Genomic DNA, 18,348 nt, shown 5'->3' on the forward strand with positions numbered 1-18,348 from the left:
ATTATTATATTATCATTTTAACTATTTTATTATAGTTAATTTTATAATTGTTATAGTTATTGTTATAACTACTATTAAATTTTCTATTTAACATTTGTATTTTTGTTCTAGAAGAACAACAGAAACTGGTTTCTGTTTGAAGTTTTATGACATCCAGGAATTGTGGATAAGTGCTTAATATGATCTTGGGTAGGCTGCAAACTTGCAACATTACCAAAAAAGGTGCAGCAAAGCAGTGCAGCTATGAAAAGCTGGTTGAATAAGCTCGAGATGTCCATGCCAAAAACACATAGGAATAGTTAAAAAATGAGAGAGATGGACAATCTTTTTACTTTACTTCTGTTGAATAAAGTTGTGTTCGTATAAAATATTATTTTTTAAAAATAAATAACAAAACTTGCTGTCTTGTTGGAAGTAGTCTCTTTATATTAGGCTGAAAAGAAGGAAAAAAGATTAAAAAAACAAAGAGGCAAATGACTTGATTTCTTGACTGATGTTAGATATTTTATCTTAATTTGGCTAATATTAGCTTGGTCGAATGAATTTCTCAAGTTCAGTTGAAGTAGCTCAAATTTGCATGCACAGTTATAAGATTTATGGTTATCCCAAACTTGGACCTATCAACAAAACTGGTGCAAAACTCCATTTGTTTAGAGCACTAGTTTCAAGCAGCTTGAGTATCTTCACTCATGCTTCTTGCCTGATGCAAGTATATTTATTTAAAGTAAGTTTGTAGCCTTTGTTGATCAGGTTTAAAGAGACTCTACTCTAAAAGTGTTAATTTCTTAAGCAAGACATTAAATCAAATGCTAGGTTTACTGAAACGACCAAGTATACACCAGATGTGTGTTCGTGTGCGCACTTTTTTTTTTTTTTCAAAAAATTTTTCTTATCAAGAGAGGTGTTGGATTTAAGGAGCAGAGCATGAGAAGGGAGATTTGAACCAAAATTCCTTAAATTTTGAGGTCTCAATTTTAGCAGTGTGTGTTTGGATTAAACTGTATGTATCTGACATATTCCACTAATAGGTTTGTTGTATTTATATATATATAAGAAGTATTTATGCTATAAGTTTTCACTTTAAGAACTAAATATTTTTGTTTGGTTATATGTTTGGCAATCATTTTCTCGGTCATATGACTTAGGAAGAATCATGATGAAAAGCTAATGCGGTGCACTGCTCGACATCAAATACACAATGGTGATTGGTGACTCAGATGTTAAGTCGATTTAGTGGATTTCGAAACCTTCCATCAAGACCCCTTTGAGCTAGAATATAATGCTAGTTTATGAAATCTTGCTAGTTCAATTAACAGTTAGAGCCATGTCGGCAGGTTCTAGGATATGTATTAGGAATAATTTCAGAAAACTCTCTTGAAGTTTTTAACCATTTCACTCAGTTCCCCAAAGTTCTGAAAATTACACTCATTTCCCTTAATTTGACAGTTCGGTAACTAAACCTTAAAATAGGGTCAAAATTTTAATGAATACCCTAAAATGATCTTATCTTATAAAATTTAATTTATTTTTCTAAACAATTGTAAAGTAATTTGGCACAATTATAAAGGGAACGAGTGTTAAGTTTTTCATACCAATATTTGTTATTTTATAATCAATAATAAATCTTTTGCTATGATAGGATACTTTTCATTGTGATTTATTGTGGATATAGATTCTTTTTAAGATACAAAAAAGTATTATCTTGTCTTCTTTAAAGTATTATGGAACTATAAGTGAATGTTATGTTGTTATAGTTTATTGCTTTAGCCATGCGCATCCATTTGCTTTTCATACATGATACATCCACAAACCAGATTTCAGACTTGACTTTTAAGTGATGATCATTCCAAATTTAACCCGTATGCACTTGCCAATTGCAATCCGCTAAATCAAGATTCAAACTGAATAGGGCAAGTGTAGAAATCACTGCAATTCTGGAAGCAATACCTTAAAGATTAAACTGTCTATTTTTATTTCTTTTTTTTTTAAAATTGTTTTTAAATTTTTGATCATCACCGAAATGGGCCTTACTAAATGGGTTCTTTAAGTGGATACGTTTACTAAATGGAAACTGAAGGCCTAATTGATGTGAACGAAACGGTTGGGGTTGGGGCACCTGAAGGCGTGATTGGTATAATGCTGTTGGATTCTCGTCTTCAAGGGCAATAATATTGGCATATTATACCCAACTTTTGCCGCCGCGGTAAACTTATAATAAGGAGCACGGAAGGGCCTTTCGTCTGCAGTGAAGCGAATGAACTGTGCATATAGTACTCACAACATGTTCGACAAAATTCCGAAGCGAGATTTTATCTTATTCTCATGACTAAAGAGGCTTTGAAATTCTTCGCTTATAGTCTTCAAAGATTCAAAGCCTCAAGAAAGTTTCCGGACCGCCATGACTTCAACAAGTCTCTCCACAGCCTCACACGGTCCAACTGCGGCGACCTCTCATTGAAACTCCTTGTTACCTTTATTTCAAAAGGCTACTTTCCTCATGTCTCAGCTTTTAACTCCGTCATTTCATACTTCTGCAATCTAGGATTTCCTGGTTCTGCTCAAAAGTTGATAAATTTGATGCCAAAACTTGGTTGTTTGCCTGATATAGTTAGTTACAATTCTCTGATTGATGGGTACTTGAGAAATGCTGATGTTGGTGATGCTTGTTTTATGATGAGGAAAGTTTGTAGTGGGCTGATGAATGTTAGGCCTGATTTGGCTACTTTTAACGCAATGTTTAATGGGTTTTGTAAGGTTGGAAAGGTTGAAGGGTTGCTTGTGTATATGAGTTTGATGTGGAAAGTTTGTGTACCAAATGTTGTAACTTATGGTATACTTGTTGACATGTATTGTAAAATGAATAACGTTAATATGGCTTATAGGGTGTTTAAGGATATGAAGAGTAGTGGGGTTTTCCCAAATTTACAAATCTTTACTTCTTTGATTGATGGATATTGTAAGGCTGGTGAATTGGAAGTTGCACTGGGATTATACATGGATATGCGCAGGAATTCAGTTTTTCCAAATGTGGTTACTGATTCAGCTCTAATTGATGGTTTTTGTAAATGGGGGATGCTGGAAAAGGCTACTTACTTGTTTTCGAGGATGTCGGAAGGTGGGGTTGAACCTAATACTGTTGTATATACTAGTATGATTGATGGGGAATTCAAGAAAAAGAATGTAGATAATTCTCTGAAGTACTTGAGCAGAATGCATGATCAGGGTATTAGGCTTGATGTCACTACTTATGGGGTTATTATATCCGGGCTATGCAATATGAATAGGCTGGATAGTGCAGTTGAAGTTAAAAAAGTTATGACGGATCACGGAGTGGCACCTGATGGAGTCATATTTGCTACTCTTATGCATGCTTATTTCAAGGCTGGAAATGTGGAAGCAGCAATGAATGAATACGAGGAATCGCTGGCTCGAGGTTTTCAACCCGATGTTGTTACTCTTACATCCTTAATAGATGGCCTCTGCAAGAATGGGCGTCTTGACGAAGCAAAACTGCATTTTAGTAAAGAAAATGCTGATGAAATTTCATACAATGTCCTAATTCATGGCATGTGCAAGGAGGGGGAATTGAGCCAAGTTGAGATGGTCTATAGAGAAATGACCGACGCTGGATTTGTTCCTAACAAGTATTTTTACACTACTTGGATTGCAGGGCTTTGCAAGCAAGGAAACCTTGTAGAAGCATTCAGGCTTCAGAAACAGATGGTTAAAGAGGGTATTCCGCCTAATTTGTTTGCATACAGTTCCTTGATTTTTGGATTAACCAACAAAGGATTCATGATTGAAGCAAAACAAGTGTTTGATGACATGTTGAAAAAGGGAATGAGGCCTAATCATGTAGTTTATGATATATTAATTAGAGGATATGCTAAGGAGGGCAATCAACCTGCTATTTCATGTTTAATTGATGAGATGAGAATGAGAGGCCTACTCTCAGATGATGGATGCAATCAGAAGTACATGTTACATGATTGCAGATAGCAGTTGATTGGAATTCTGTCAAGAAAGGTATAATCTTGCGCCAAATGTTTGTGCTGAACTGCCTGCAAAGCCTGTAATGCTTGAGACTCTGTTTTGACGGTGCAATTAATTGCTGTTTGCTGCTCATTCAAGACGAGAGAGCGTAAATCAGTGGGTTGCAAATACTGGGACCGCATCTAAAACAATTGGAGTACAAGTGGATTATTTCAGTACATTAGACTAGTAGAAATCCTTCTTTTTACAATGAATGAAAACATATGGCCAGTTTTTGGCGACTTGATTATGGGAAAGAACTTCAATTTAAAACAATCAAATTGCAACTTAGAACAGTTGGTCTACTTGTGGACCTTTTCCGATCAATAATTATTCTAAGTGAAAAATTAATTTGATTTAAAATACTGCATAAAACAATTAGTGTACTCGTAAATTTTTTCCAATTATATTGATTTTAAGTTACTTTTCAATGTTAAAGAGCAATATTTATTGGAGATATTTTCATAAGTGGAGAAGAGCAATTTTTAAATGGGAAAATGACTTTAATTAAAATACTACTACTCTAAAATATAAAACAATTAGATTACTCGTAACTTTTTCAATTATATCAAGAGTAAATTTTATATACATATTGTATATACTATCATTATTGGATTTATGATACATGTACCAAAATTGAATTTTAAATTCAAATTTTGTATAATTGTCATTCATTCAATCTGATGGTGTATATACTGTCAGTGTAGGAAAGATTAATCCTTATATTAATAGAAGATTAGAACAACAAAAGTCCTATAAAGCGAATATGGAGGATATTTTTTTAGTTTTCACCTGCTATATATTAAATGGAGAAAATTACTTTTAAATTTAAGATAGTCGAATCACAATCTAAAACAGTTGCATGATCGATACAAAGTGGAACAGAATACGTTGATGCAAAGTACTAGAATCACAAATGTAAAACCAATTCGCCAACAATTTCTTTTACTTGGTTTTGTGATTGGGTGCATGGCAGTATGGTTCATGAATTTTAGCTGTTTCAAATTCATCCTGGTTTTCCGGTTAAGTCGAACTTCAGTTGGTTTTGGCATTTTGCTTATAAGTTTTGCAGAACTCTGCTGGTGTTGCAAGAGCAAGAATAAACCCACCTAGAATGGCGATTGAATGCCTCGTTTTAGGTACTTTTCTGACTCAACCTGCAGTCATGTGAATGACCGTTAGTATAATGGTTCCTGGCGCTGTTATATTGTTTTGTACAGAGCTCATTTGATAAAATGCCAATGAGGAAAAAAGTGACCCTTAATGGTTGTTGATGTTATGAAGTTTTGTGGGTTTATATAGTCTGAATTTGGTTTTTGTGATGATGATCAGGGGCAGGGCAAGAGGTGGGAAAAAGCTGCGTGGTGGTGACTATAATCAGCAAGAGAATAATGTTTGATTGTGGGATGCATATGGGATATCTGGATCACCATCGATATCCTGACTTCTCACTGACCCCTCGCAATGCTGCTGAAGATTTTACTAGCTCCCTCAGTTGCATCATTATCACACATTTGTATGATTTACTTTGTTAGTCCTGGGGGTGTTTTTGTGTGTGAGTTGCTGGTTAGTGAGTAACTGAATTTGGGTTATGCAGCCACTTGGATCATATTGGTGCACTTCCTTATTTCACTGAAGTATGTGGATATAAGGGACCCATTTACATGACGGTAATTTTCTCATTCTTTTTGGGAATCCTTATTGAAACCACTGAAGTAATTATTGAAGTTCAAACTTCGTGTAAAACAAGAACAGAGTTTACTGGTTCTGTGGTTCTTTTTAAAGTTAATGAACCAGGTGTTTTTTTTAGAACCCTTTTGACGCGAGGAATGTTATTACGTCGATATTTGTGATGCTGTGTGCAAATGCTTTGATTGTTTCTTAGTAAAAAAAACAACAAACTTGCTAGCAATTTCAGCACTAATATTGCTTGTACATAGCAGATAGGCTGACATACCATGTAAGACTTGTTACCTTTTTAAAACACTTTCAATACCATTAACAATCTTGGGAGGTAATTTAATCAGCAACACCAAAATTCTTCCTTTTGGCCCCGAAGTTACTCCAACTACCTCTGCCACGAAGTCTACACAGGCCTGCACAATTAACAAGAAAACTTTACTGATCATTCGCCACTTAAAAATATTATACAAGAAATAAGTAATAGATGTAAACCAAAAACTCCTCCAATGCTGAGCCATTATGGTTAAAATAGAGTTCTTTAGCCATAGCTATTGTGTTTGGCATAGAACTTAGAGTTTCAATTAAAGCTGCAATATGGTTCATACATGCACATTGATGGCTATGGATAAACAGAACGCCTGTGATTTTTGTTTTGCTTCATCATCACGCAAGTTTGTTAAAATTAAAAAAAAAAAATTATCCAGTTACTTATATACGATCAATCCTCATCAACAACCCTTTTGGAATCAGGGTTCAAGGTTCCAAGAATAAGAACCATTGAGATAGTTTTTAAGATGACCTTAGACAGGGCACTTTCAAAAAATCTGATAAACAATGCCTATGAGACGTTGAAATAAAAATATCCTGCACAAAGTCCTTTTTTTTTTTTTCCTTTTTGGTTGGGGTGCTGTATGAATAAGTGTATATAACCATTCATAAGATAATCAGTTGAAGGTTAACGATAATTATACCCATAATTGTGTTGCATGCTTATTAACTACGAAAAGCCAACCTTTGGAAAACGTAAATCAACTATGAAAAGTCACGATCAGTTTGAAATATACTACTATAACTTGTTTCTGTTCGTAGCAGAAAAATGAAAAATGAAATACAAAGCAGACATAGCAACCTCAGTGGGAACAGAAACAGCTCTTTTGTCACATTTGTTTGGATAGAGTGTTATTTGAAATATTATTTGGAATAATTACTGTAGCACTTTTTGTGATGTGATGTATGTAAGATAAAAAGTTGATTGAGAATAAAAAAAAGGTGAATTGAAAAATGTGTTTATGATGCAAGCGAAATATTATTTGAATTCATGTTTGTTTGGATTGATCTTTATTTCCCCAAGTATATTTGCTTACATCATCATTACAATTTCCAATACACCTTTTTACTTTCTCAATTATTTTTTCATCTCACATACATCACATTACAAAAAGTGCTACAGTAAAAATATCTCAAATAACTTACAATCCAAACAAACCCATCTGGCTGTAAGGATAGCAAGCAAAGAAACTTTGCATGGCATATAATGCAAATTAAATTAGAATTTAATTTTTTTTTTTTTTTTTTTTTGCTGAGTCAAGTACACAATGGGGAAGAAAAGTGGATTGAAAAAAATACAATCACCATAAAATAATAATTAAAAGAAACATGGAAATTAGAGGAATATACCTTTCTTATATAGAAAGACAGACGATTATACACAGTGTTTTGAAAACCGGACCGGACCGGCCGGTTCGACCGGTTGAACCGCGAACCGGCCATGGCTCCGGTCCGGTTCAATGCCAGGTTTGACTTTGTCAAGAAACCGGTCAAAAACCGGTCGGACCGCCAAACCGCTGAACCGGATGTGAACCGGTTATTTCCGGTTCTTGAGTTTTCCTTTTTTTTTTTTTTTTTTTTTTTTTGCAAAATGTAGTTACCAAGATTCGAACTCAAGACCTTTGTAATAGAAGACCAATGTAGTAACCGTTGCACTATCACATCTTATTAGTTTGTTTTGATAACTTATTTATATAAAACAAACACTCATATTTCTTTTGTTCCATTTTTTTTACAAAATATCATCCTTTCATGACTCTTTCTTTTTAATCTTCAATACACACACACACACACTCTCTCTCTATCATCTTTTCTTTTGCCACTCATTTTTAATCAAACCTCTTTATTTTTAATTTATTGATGTTTTCTTCCATATTTTAATTTTGTTTTTGTCCATTAAATTTAAAAAAGTTAAAAAAGAATTATTTTTCTTTAACCCAATTTATTTAATACCACAACCACTCACTTTTATCTCATTTTTTGTTTCTTATCAAATTTGCATTTCTATTTTCAATTCTCTTGATTTTCTTCGAACTCCAGACTTCCTTTTTTAAATTGTAAATTTAAATTCCAAAATGTAAATTAAAATTTAAGTTCACAATGTCTAAATTCTCATAGACGTGAATTTTTTATAATTTCAAATATTGTGATTTTTGGATTATATTTAAGATTTTTTTGGTAGATATAATTGAAATTGAGATGAAATTTATTTGTTTTAACGTATAATTTAAAAAACTTATTTTTAAAAATCCAAGTTATTCAAAAATAGTAAACTTTTCATCATATAAAGTATTAAATTATCCATTACATGTCTTATTTTGTGCACATATATATTTATATAAATTATTTTTTAAAAAATTCATTGAACCGAGGTTGAACCGGTCCGACCGGTTGAACCTCGACCCTTTCACTTCACCGGTTCGATTAACGGTCCGGTTTTTAAAACATTGATTATACATCTTCTAAACTTTTCTGTCCTCAAAAGGTCAATAACGGCAAATATCTTCCATTAAAATATAAGTGAATGAGATGGCAGTGTTTTCATAGTACAGAGAGAAAAATGTTGCTAAAGACAAGAATATAGCAATAAAATTTCTCTCAAGGGATGACCAATCCTCGCAAATATCCCAAATCTAGTAACGTCATCTTCAAAATAACCTTCTTAATTTTTTATTTTTTTGCAGGGGCCTCGTGCAATCCAACATCATCGTAACAACATCTTTTTTGAATAACATTTTACATTGCGATTTTGCAACAAATTATCACTGACAATCTCTATTTCAGCTAAAGCAAGGCCAACCATTTGTTTGAAGATGAATAGACGCATAAAATTTTGACAAGTTGCCTCCCTTGAAATAAATCAATATTCATTCCCAGAACTTTTTTGGTCTTTTGTGCAAGCAACCTCACAATTTCAATATATTTTCACTACCAAAAAAGTTTTACACCAATATGGAATAAAGTCAAATAAAACAAGAAAAAGTGAATAACTCCGAAGACCCCAGACTTGTCATGTCTGCATTGACTGATGGGAAAGGTCCAATGTCTCAGGCTATTGGGTGATTGGTAAATGAAAGAATAAACAAATTTAACCTTAGCAACAACTTCCAAAGAATTGTGTCGTAGAGTTAATTACTAGGATCATACAATGAGAATCAAGAAAGCCAAAATAAGTCTTACAACCAGACAAACGCTAGGAAGTGTTATATTACCAAATTTAAAGGTACCTTTGGTAACATCTGGTTGAAGATACAAAGTTGCTCTATCAATTTGCAATCATCAACATGCCTTATATGCGTGTTCTTTCTCATGTTAAGATTCGTCTCATTCCATTGGCCAATTAAGTTCCATTTTACATTTTTCGTCTAACCTGATATAAATTGTTTAGTGAGGAAATAAAGGAGTATAAATTGCAATTTTCTAGTACTAAATTTTACATATAAGATATGAAGGTTAATAACATTCGAATCCCTTGTATACGTTTGATCAAACAACTACATGACAATGCGGGGTAGAATTGCTAACATGCACAACTTAAAGTCATATCCATTTTCTTTTCTGTGAGAAAAATTGCCTCGCTCGTAAGTGCTTTAGTAGCCATTATGGGGGAAGAATGATAAAAAAGGTTGAAAGAAAAAAGGATCACACAATAGTTTAACAATTGAAAGCCAGATCAAGAACGAAGAAGGTTAATCGTTTCAAAACTAACTGAAACGTAAAGGGAACAAAATAGGAGCTCAGGCAACTGAAAAGGAGTTGAGAAAATTCAGTATTCATTGTCAAGAAACCATCAAACTACGCCATATTCACTCGCATTCAAAATCAAGAAGATACCAACATCACTAATGAGTAAATACGATTTGTCTCAATGACTACATGCCATAAATGCAGTACATAAAATATTAATTTGTTTGAATGCCACAATTTTAGGAAAACAAGTAGCACTCTGCTCACTGAAACTCTACTCTTAGTCACCACAAATGAACAATTTAAGGAATAACAATTGAAATTTTGAAAAGAAAAAGAAAGCAAAGAACCTGTAATAATAGGAAAGAAAAAAGTGGTAAAGTCCGAGGGAACCTCTTCTGCAAAGAACAAAGGAAAAGGGGTATAGCATTTAGAATACAAACCGTAATAAAATACACATGAACAGAAGAAGACACAATCAAACTACTCATTAATTTTACGCAAAGTAGGCTGGATACGGTGTTGGGTCCTGCTGCTAAAATCTGGAGTAGTTCTCAGAAAGGACCGAAGAAAAATTCCAAATTTTGGACCTGCAATATAAAAAAATTATACCTTAGACAACAAAGCCAAGGGAAAAAATCATTTAAAAGCATCAGATTGACAAAAATCCAAAACAAACAAGCTGTGAATTTAAACAATTCTTCACATAGAACTTATCCTGAATGATGCTATGACTTTTCAATAGGCTCTTAGCATATTGGAATTGGAATAAATTGAGAAATCAAAGATAAAAAATTAGTTCGTCAGTTAACCACTCGTGGCAGATATCACATTGGAAGAAGAAACAACCAAGAACAAAGATTCTCAAACTCAACCGAAAGAAAGTGCACCAATCAAATACCCACTCGAGTTGCTGCCTTAAGAACCAATAGTTAGATGTAGCAGAAAAAGATCAGTCATGTAGCAGCAGCTGGAGTAGCTACAGTAGCTACCGTAAAAACCAATAATTAGATATGGCAGCAAAAGATCGGGCCATGTGGCAGCAGCTGGAATACTTACGGTCAGAATTGGCTCTGACAAAAAGGATGGGCCATGTGTCAGCTGGAATAGTTACAGTAAGAACTGGTTCTTATAGAAAAGTTGGGGATGACGTCTTTCCTGTATCAGTCAGTCTATTTCGTCTTTCCTGTATTAGTCAGATCTATTTGGTTTCATCGTATATTCTTCGTCATTCTCCCGTCCCCCTTCCAGAAATGGAAGAAACTTGCTTGCTTGACTTGCCAGAAAACCTTCTGGTCACCCGCATTTTCCCACGCCTCCCATTGTGTGGAATTTCAAGCCTCGGACGTGTCAACAAATACCTCCGTCAATTAATCTCCAGAAGAAATTTTCTTGAATCTTATCTCAAGTTTTCCCCATATACCACCGTTATTGTATCGCATAGGTCTGTTTCCTCTGCTACCGTCCCAAGCTTCTCTCTCCTCCAATTGGAGGAGGATCCAACGGCACCTCTTCTTGCGTCCCTTGTCCGGACGCCCTTCCAATCGGGGGATGTGGCTACCATCGTGGGATCTTCCCACGGCTATATCTGCTTTCGTGTCAATTCGTTATTCATTAAAAGAATGCCAAAGCACGGGTATTTGTCAACTCTTCATGTATCAAATCCAATTATTGGGGAATTCATCACTCTGCCGCCACCGCCGTCGACAATGATGGGGGATGACGGATCGGTGGAAGGTTTTGGTTTTGGAATGGTTGAGAAAACAAAGGAGTTCAAAATCCTGCGATTATCGTGTTCTTTTTATGATACCGATGGCGAAGGAGATGGGTGCAGAGGAGAAGTCTTTAGATTTGAAGAATATCGGTGGGTTTCAGTTCAAGGACCCAATCCTCCTTTTCCTAGATATCGTCGATATTTTGATGGCCGGATGAATCGGGCCGAGATGTGCCCGTTGTCGTACCGAAATCGTTTGCATTGGCTCACACAGCCGAACAGGGAGGATTTTTTATATTGTTTTGATATTGCAGAGGAACGGATTTTTCCCATACCGCCGCCGCCGGTACAAGCATCCGCCGAGATGAGTATAACAGTCCTTGATGATTTTCTTTCTATTTGTGTTGTTTCGGAGGATAGTATCGATATTTGGCAGATGCTTGAGTACGAGGTGGAAGGTTCTTGGAAGAGAACTCGAATCCTAGACCTTGGCCTAGCAGTCCGTGTCCCCCCTCTCCCTTCCGTCCCAGTGCTTCGTTTGCAAGACACTGGGATTTTGCTTTGTCACCAAAGCTATGAAACGCTCAAAAAAGTGATAGAGGGGGAAATGTCTGCGGTCAATATAACCGCTGGAACCCAGTCACAAGATGTCACTGCTGTTTCCTATATCCCCCGCCTTGAGTCTGTGACTCAATTGGTGAACCGTGCGGATAAGACCAACTACAAATACCTACGAAGGTGTAACCTTCACAACTTTATACAAGCCACGCTTAACACGATCAATGGAGAAGGGGCTACAATTGTGGTTTCCGGTGATAGTCCTTTTGCCCCCAAAGATGCCATTCAGGTAAATTGTGAACAATGTTGATACTTTTAAGTTGGCAAATGTTTAGTTTTTTTTACTTCTTTTATTGTAGTTTAGTTTTGAATTGGCTAAAACCTTTATTTGTTCAAACCTTGAATTATTCTAGATGTCTGATGTTACATGTTGATGTTCAACATGTCTTGTTTCCTTATACTTTGATTTAGATGTTGTCATGAGAGGAGTCTCCCACTGGAGGTGTATTCTAGTCAATTTTTTGAAGTTAATCTTATAATATTAAACAAGCCTTAGGATTTATATGATAGAATAAGTAACAAACAAATTTAAATTGCAGAATATAACTTGCTCTTGCATGGGAAAGTATGGGCATTTTCTGGTTTGTCTGTAGATTGTGCTGAAGTGCGAACCATGCTCAACTTGTAGCATGCATTCTTTTTTTTTTGAACTGTATTAAACGGCTGTTGTGTATTTATATTCTTTGGTTTATCACGTGCAGATCATTATTAAAATGGCAGCTGCAAATGGAGTAAGACGAATTTGGGTTGGTAAGAACGGCTTGTTGTCTACTCCTGCTGTATCAGCTGTTATACGTAAAAGAGTTGGCATTGATGTAAGTATCTCCTTTATACTTTTCTTATGACCTTTTTTCTGATTTTTTTTTTCAGAAAAAATGGTGTTTTATTGCAATGTGAGACTTAATCTTTTTGCTACTGAATATAGGGTTCTAAGGCTTCTGGAGCATTCATATTGACTGGTAGCCACAACCCTGGTAGCCCTTGTGAGGTTAGATTTTGCTATAATATATTGATGCATTCATATTCTCTGTTTTCCTTGCTAAAAAATGCACTTCGCCATAAGTCTAACTATACTTCTGTTGTTCTTTTTTGCTTTACTTTTACCAGTATTATGTAGCGGATTTTGTTAGGAAAACTGTTTCAACAGAGATTTGGTCAACTTTCATGTGAATTTTTTCTACTTTTTGTGAGCTTCCATGTGAAATTTTTCTGTTTCTGTTGGTAAGAAAATCTTTTTAAACCATCGTTCTCATTTGCATAACATTTCATGGTTACCAGGATATTTGTTGCCTGGGTGAACATCAATGCCTAACAAACATGATCCTGAGGAGTAGACAACATGACCTGGGAATCAAGCCCTTACTTTACTATCTTTTTCTTACAATTCCCTTGTTTCCTGATGGGTCTATTTTATTGGGGTTGTAGTTAGAGTACTAGCGAAGGCACATCGTTGTACTGCATCTCTGAAACAGTTTAATGATAACGTGTTCATATCTTCATTTGTGTACCATTTCGACTGCAGGATTTTGGAGTTAAATACATGATGGGAAATGGGGGACTTGCTCCAGAATCTGTTACTCATAAGATCCATGAAGCGACAAAAACCATTGTGGAGCATGGGTTTGCAGTAGGATTGCCAGATGTATGAAGTGCTCTTTAAACCTTTTGTCTTTTCGTTGGACTCAAGTTACTTCTCATTTCCAATTCTAACGTGATCTCTAATTCAATTAGGTGGATCTCAATACAATAGGTTTGACAAGATTGCCTCTTTCAAGGGGACAATTTGAGGTTGAAGTCTTAGATTTAGCCAGTGACTATGTAGAAGTGATGAAGTATGTATCTTTCTTAGACTAGTAGAAGCCTACAATTTTATTTTTTTTCATTTGAAATACATTTATGTACTGCTTTTCTATATCACAGGTCCACCTTTGATTTTGGCCCAATTCGGAAGCTTATTTCATTACCAAACTTTACTTTCTGGTATGCTTGTCATCTTATTTTCATATGTATAAATTTAATGTCTTCTTCTCTTAATGCCTAGTCATCTATGCAGTTTTGATGCACTTAATGGGTTGGCTGGAGCACTTGCAAGACGTATCTTTGTTGAAGAGCTTGGTGCTGAAGAAAGCTCTCTGAGAAATTGTGCTTTTAAGGTCTTTAGCTTCTTTCCCTGGTAGTGTGCATTAAGTGGAAATGTTCAGCCATTGATTTTGTTGTATAACCTTTGATTGAATTTCATACTTTGTACATCAACTTTTATCTGGGCAGGAGGACTTCATCGGAGGGTATAATTTTACCAATGCAGAATCAGTTGCTCGAATGAGGTTGGGTAAGACCAACGCTGGCAGTGAGCCACCAGACTTTGGTGCTGTTGTTGATTGGGATGCTAGCTGTAACATGGTTTTTGGCAAAAGGTAGCTTTGAACTTTATGCTCATAACAACTGTAATGTTGCTCAAAATTGCATTTGACTTATTATTTTGGTGTCAGGTTTTATGTTACCGCATCTGATGCTGTTGCTGTTATTGCTGCAAATGCTGTTGAGGCCATCCCTTACTTTTCTGGTGGTCTTAAAGGAGTTGCCAGGTTTTGCTTGGACCTGCTTGATTGTTGGATCTTTGTTTATATGCATGCATGCAAGAATTTATTAGAATCCTACTTTGTGTTATAGATGTTTTTGTCTGGTGCATGCACGTCTTTTTGGTGTCAGTGTGCAGGTGTGCGCACCCACACACACCCATCCCATGCCCACACTCACACACAGAACACACTATGTATGTAAACAGCCATACATCATCCTTAGGTGACATCTTTTATAAAAAAGTTTTGCTCATGTTTAAGATTTCGTTGCAGGAGTATGCCCACATCTTCTGCTCTTGATGTTGTGGCTAAGCGTCTCAAGCTTCCCTTGTTTGAGGTGCTTAGCGCATTCCCTTCTTTTATTTTTCCATGTTTTGTGTTGGCCTGGGGTGTTAGGTTAGGTGTTTTTCTTTTTTTTTTGGGGGGGTGTTGGAGGGGAGAGATTATGATTTGAGTGTGCTTGCCTTCCATGGCAATGAATTTTTGTATTAATATTGCTTCGATCCTGCTGTTCACCTGAAATGTAAGGTTCCTGTTGGCTTGGAGTTCCGGGGAAATTTAATGGATGCTGGACTATGTTCAATATGGGGTGAAGAGAGTTGCAGGATGTGTAAGCTCTTGGTCATATTCTTAGAATTGAATTTTTGATAGAGTCATCAGCTGTAAAACAACTAAAGAACCATTTCTAATTTTTAACTATTTAATTGATTCACAAATAGGCTGTGATTGTATACGTGAAAGAGATGGAATTTGTGCCGTTTTGGCTTGGCTAGCCATTCTGGCAGACAAAAACAAAGATAACTTGTGTGGAGGGAGGCTTGTGACCATTGAAGACATTGTTTCTGATCATTGGTCTGTTTATGGCCGCCACTATTACACTCGATATGATTACGAGGTACATGCAGTATGTAGAAATGCTGATTCGTCATTTCTTGCAACCTGCATATATGGTATTTGTTGATTCTGACTTAGTAAGTTGAACAACATAATGGTAATATATTGTGGCTAAAACAATGTGTCTTCGTTTCTTCAAAGAATGTTGATGCAGGTGGTGCAAAGGAGTTGATGGCCCATTTGGTCAAGCTGCAATCATCCCTCAATGAAGTGAATGAGTAATGCTTCTCTCTTTCTCTCTCTAAGTTGCATTTGTTCTGCTTCTTTTCAGAACACTAATTTGGAAAATGACAAGTTTCTTAGGCTTAATGTAAGTGGGTTGCAGTCTTGTGTAACAACTTTCTGACATAAGATATCTTTTACTGTGACGGTGGATGGCTACTGAATTTGAACACGTTTAATCTAAGTAACCAATTGCTCTGTTTTCTCCATTTCATCTCGGGCATCATTTGTTGTTAATAGGAGTTCATGTGTTTACTTTCTTGTCTGAGGATGAGATGCAAAACTCAAATACTCGTTTGCATGAGTAAATAGTATGAATACAGTAAACAACCTACATTTCTCTCAACTCTGTCTTCTAAATCAAGTAAAAGAGTCCGTTGATAGGCAGATATTCTCTAGTTGAGAAAATATGTCATCCTTCTATATCAACTGTTTTTTAAGAGTTTGACTAGGGCTATCTGTGATTGGAATCTAAAGATAGCTCTGTGTGAGGTTGTAAGAAGGTAATGCTCTACAGTATTTTCTGCTTGCCCTGCTTGTGTCAAAAAGTTTGTTTATATGCATATATTCTGCAGTTATGCTAAAGACAAAGGTAAGTCCTCTCTGGCGTTTTATTTGAAGATTCTGTAGCTTTCCAGTGAATATGTTCTCAGGTTTTAAGGAAATTCCACCTATCTTTGATGAAGGCAAATGAGATTGTTGGACAAAGTTGTTTTCATGACTACTCCTACGTCACCCTGTAGGAATTTCTCATCAAAGGAAGACTGTCAAAAATGGATGAGTGTTGGATGCTAATTTTAATGACTTAAATGAAGCTCTCTAATCTTTTGACAAAAAAAAAATGAAGTTCTCTAATCCAAGAATGTCACCGGTTGGCCTGACTTTTTCACAGGCTTGCGATACATGTCTAATGTTTAATAAAAAAGAGAAAAGATGTGGGACTTGTCAGTTAAATACATGCCCAAATGATTTGTTTCTATGGCACAAGTGCTTGAGCTGCACTTTTGTTTGATACCTTGCATTCTGATGATTTGCATGAATGCTTGAAACTTGAATGTCAGTGTTGAGGGAACTTCTGCCAGATGATATTCAATTGCTTGTGTTGGTTTGAGGTAGCTTTTTTTTTTTTTTTTTTTTCTGAAAACCTTGCCTGTCCATGTAATGCAGAATAATAAAAGGGATACATTCAGACGTTTCAAATGTTGTTCGTGCTGATGAGTTTTTTGAGTATAAAGATCCAGTGGATGGTTCCATCTCTAAGCATCAGGGTATCCGATATCTGTTTGAAGATGGTTCGCGATTGGTAAAGTCCTAGCCCTTGAAGCTTAAAAAAATGTCTAATTTTGTTCCTAATAATTAAATGCTTTACTGCAACGGGGTAGTATTTCTTATTATGTTTCAAGTAGAGTACAATGAACACAGAAGGAACGATTAATCAGGATATGAGCCTTGCTGACTATTTCATACGGTAGATGTATCTGTCTTTCTCTCTTCACCGCACCTTCCTCTTGCATCAGGTTTTCTGTCTTTCTGGAACTGGATCAGAGGTTGCTACTATTCGTGTTTATATTGAGCACTATGAGAAGGATTCTTCAAAAACTGGCAGAGATTCTCAAGAAGCACTTGCTCCTTTGGTGAGATACTGCAGCGCATGTTTTCATACCTATTTAACATGAATCTATTTCAGGCTCCTCGTCTCTGAAACTGGTTTTTGTCGCCTCAGGTTGAAGTTGCTATTAAGCTCTCTAAGATGGAAGCATTCACTGGCAGATCTGCCCCCACAACCATCACATAAGAACATGCTGTTACGCAGTTTAACAGATTTGTATGTCTTAACAGCACAAATAAATGGTATAACTGCTGTTATGAGTCAATAATGCTCCACTCTACGGATACTCCATATCGACTTGTGTAATTTTTGTGTTTCTGCGGCCTCAATATGGTGGACATATTTGATGAGAATATCTGTGGACTTGGGTTTCCAGTTTTGCACGTAAAAACTTTGGATGGTCGGGTAACTTTCGGCACCTCATTCCCTTTAATCTAGCGTCTCTTTTACGGTAGTTTATAATTTGTTCTTTTACCCTATCTTCTGCATTGATTTTTCTTTAAAAATGTATATACGGTCGAGGAAATCTACTTGAATTCTTTCTGCTATCTTTTTTTTTAGGGTATATTGCTCATCTGAAAAATTAATCTCTGTCGTGACCCTTTTTCTTCTATCTACGAATTCCTTCAAAATTTTCAGATTTAAAAGTAACTCAGGGTATCGGTATGCATGGTGAATTATTGCATAATGACTGTTAGGTATAAGCCAAAGTTCTCAACTTTGCTAACATATTGATGTTGACAATGATGCCCTTGAGTTCTTCTCCATTGGAATTAAAATCTTTCTTCTTTTTTTTTTTTCGACAACGATAATAATTATATAACCTATTTTATCATAATCTCCAGGAGGATGAGGGAGCCTAAAGAGGCTTGTGTATCAGAGGCTAGCACCACCTTTGGATTTTTTTTTTTGGCACCACCCTTGGAATTAGAATCTTTCTCGAGAGCATGGAATTTGTCATCGAGTTCGGATGGTACAAGCAC

The 18,348-nt window shown here is 35.7% G+C and overlaps 1 protein-coding gene and 2 long non-coding RNA genes across 5 annotated transcripts; 2 read left to right on the forward strand and 1 right to left on the reverse strand.

Moving 5' to 3' along the window:
- Positions 1 to 4,875: 4,875 nt before the first annotated feature.
- On the forward strand, positions 4,876 to 5,844 carry LOC113718506 (uncharacterized). Its single transcript, XR_011825719.1, has 3 exons — positions 4,876 to 5,171; positions 5,365 to 5,548; positions 5,630 to 5,844. It is a non-coding gene; the product is annotated as an uncharacterized lncRNA (long non-coding RNA).
- A 3,970-nt stretch (positions 5,845 to 9,814) lies between these two features.
- On the reverse strand, positions 9,815 to 10,913 carry LOC140021115 (uncharacterized). 2 transcript variants are annotated; one of them, XR_011825090.1, is made up of 3 exons: positions 10,789 to 10,913; positions 10,230 to 10,319; positions 9,815 to 10,127 (listed from the first exon to the last, which is right to left on the reverse strand). It is a non-coding gene; the product is annotated as an uncharacterized lncRNA (long non-coding RNA). The 2 variants fall into 2 exon arrangements; XR_011825089.1 differs by having other exon boundaries at positions 9,815 to 10,319.
- On the forward strand, positions 10,727 to 17,819 carry LOC113718696 (phosphoglucomutase, cytoplasmic). Of its 2 annotated transcripts, XM_027243589.2 has the most exons (16): positions 10,728 to 12,290; positions 12,763 to 12,876; positions 12,987 to 13,049; positions 13,584 to 13,703; positions 13,793 to 13,893; positions 13,982 to 14,041; positions 14,115 to 14,214; positions 14,330 to 14,475; positions 14,551 to 14,646; positions 14,914 to 14,977; positions 15,169 to 15,250; positions 15,360 to 15,535; positions 15,676 to 15,752; positions 16,924 to 17,059; positions 17,274 to 17,390; positions 17,480 to 17,819. In XM_027243589.2, exons 1-16 carry the CDS (start codon positions 10,743 to 10,745, stop codon positions 17,549 to 17,551), a joined length of 3,072 nt encoding a protein of 1,023 aa, XP_027099390.2. In that variant the 5' UTR covers positions 10,728 to 10,742; the 3' UTR covers positions 17,552 to 17,819. The 2 variants fall into 2 exon arrangements, with proteins under 2 accessions (XP_027099392.2, XP_027099390.2); XM_027243591.2 differs by lacking the exons at positions 16,924 to 17,059; positions 17,274 to 17,390; positions 17,480 to 17,819 and having other exon boundaries at positions 10,727 to 12,290; positions 15,360 to 15,590.
- Positions 17,820 to 18,348: the final 529 nt, after the last annotated feature.

Source organism: Coffea arabica, chromosome 11e (assembly GCF_036785885.1).
Source record: "Coffea arabica cultivar ET-39 chromosome 11e, Coffea Arabica ET-39 HiFi, whole genome shotgun sequence".
Lineage (NCBI taxonomy): Eukaryota > Viridiplantae > Streptophyta > Magnoliopsida > Gentianales > Rubiaceae > Coffea > Coffea arabica.

What these genes read in the sequence shown, in the direction of transcription:
- LOC113718696 (XM_027243589.2), top strand. Translation starts at nt 10,743, where the DNA reads ATGGCAGCAAAAGATCGGGCCATGTGGCAGCAGCTGGAATACTTACGG. An exon ending in ACCCTGGTAGCCCTTGTGAG is followed by an intron (nt 13,050 to 13,583) that starts GTTAGATTTTGC and finishes TTTCGACTGCAG; the next exon opens with GATTTTGGAGTTAAATACAT. An exon ending in GACTATGTAGAAGTGATGAA is followed by an intron (nt 13,894 to 13,981) that starts GTATGTATCTTT and finishes TCTATATCACAG; the next exon opens with GTCCACCTTTGATTTTGGCC.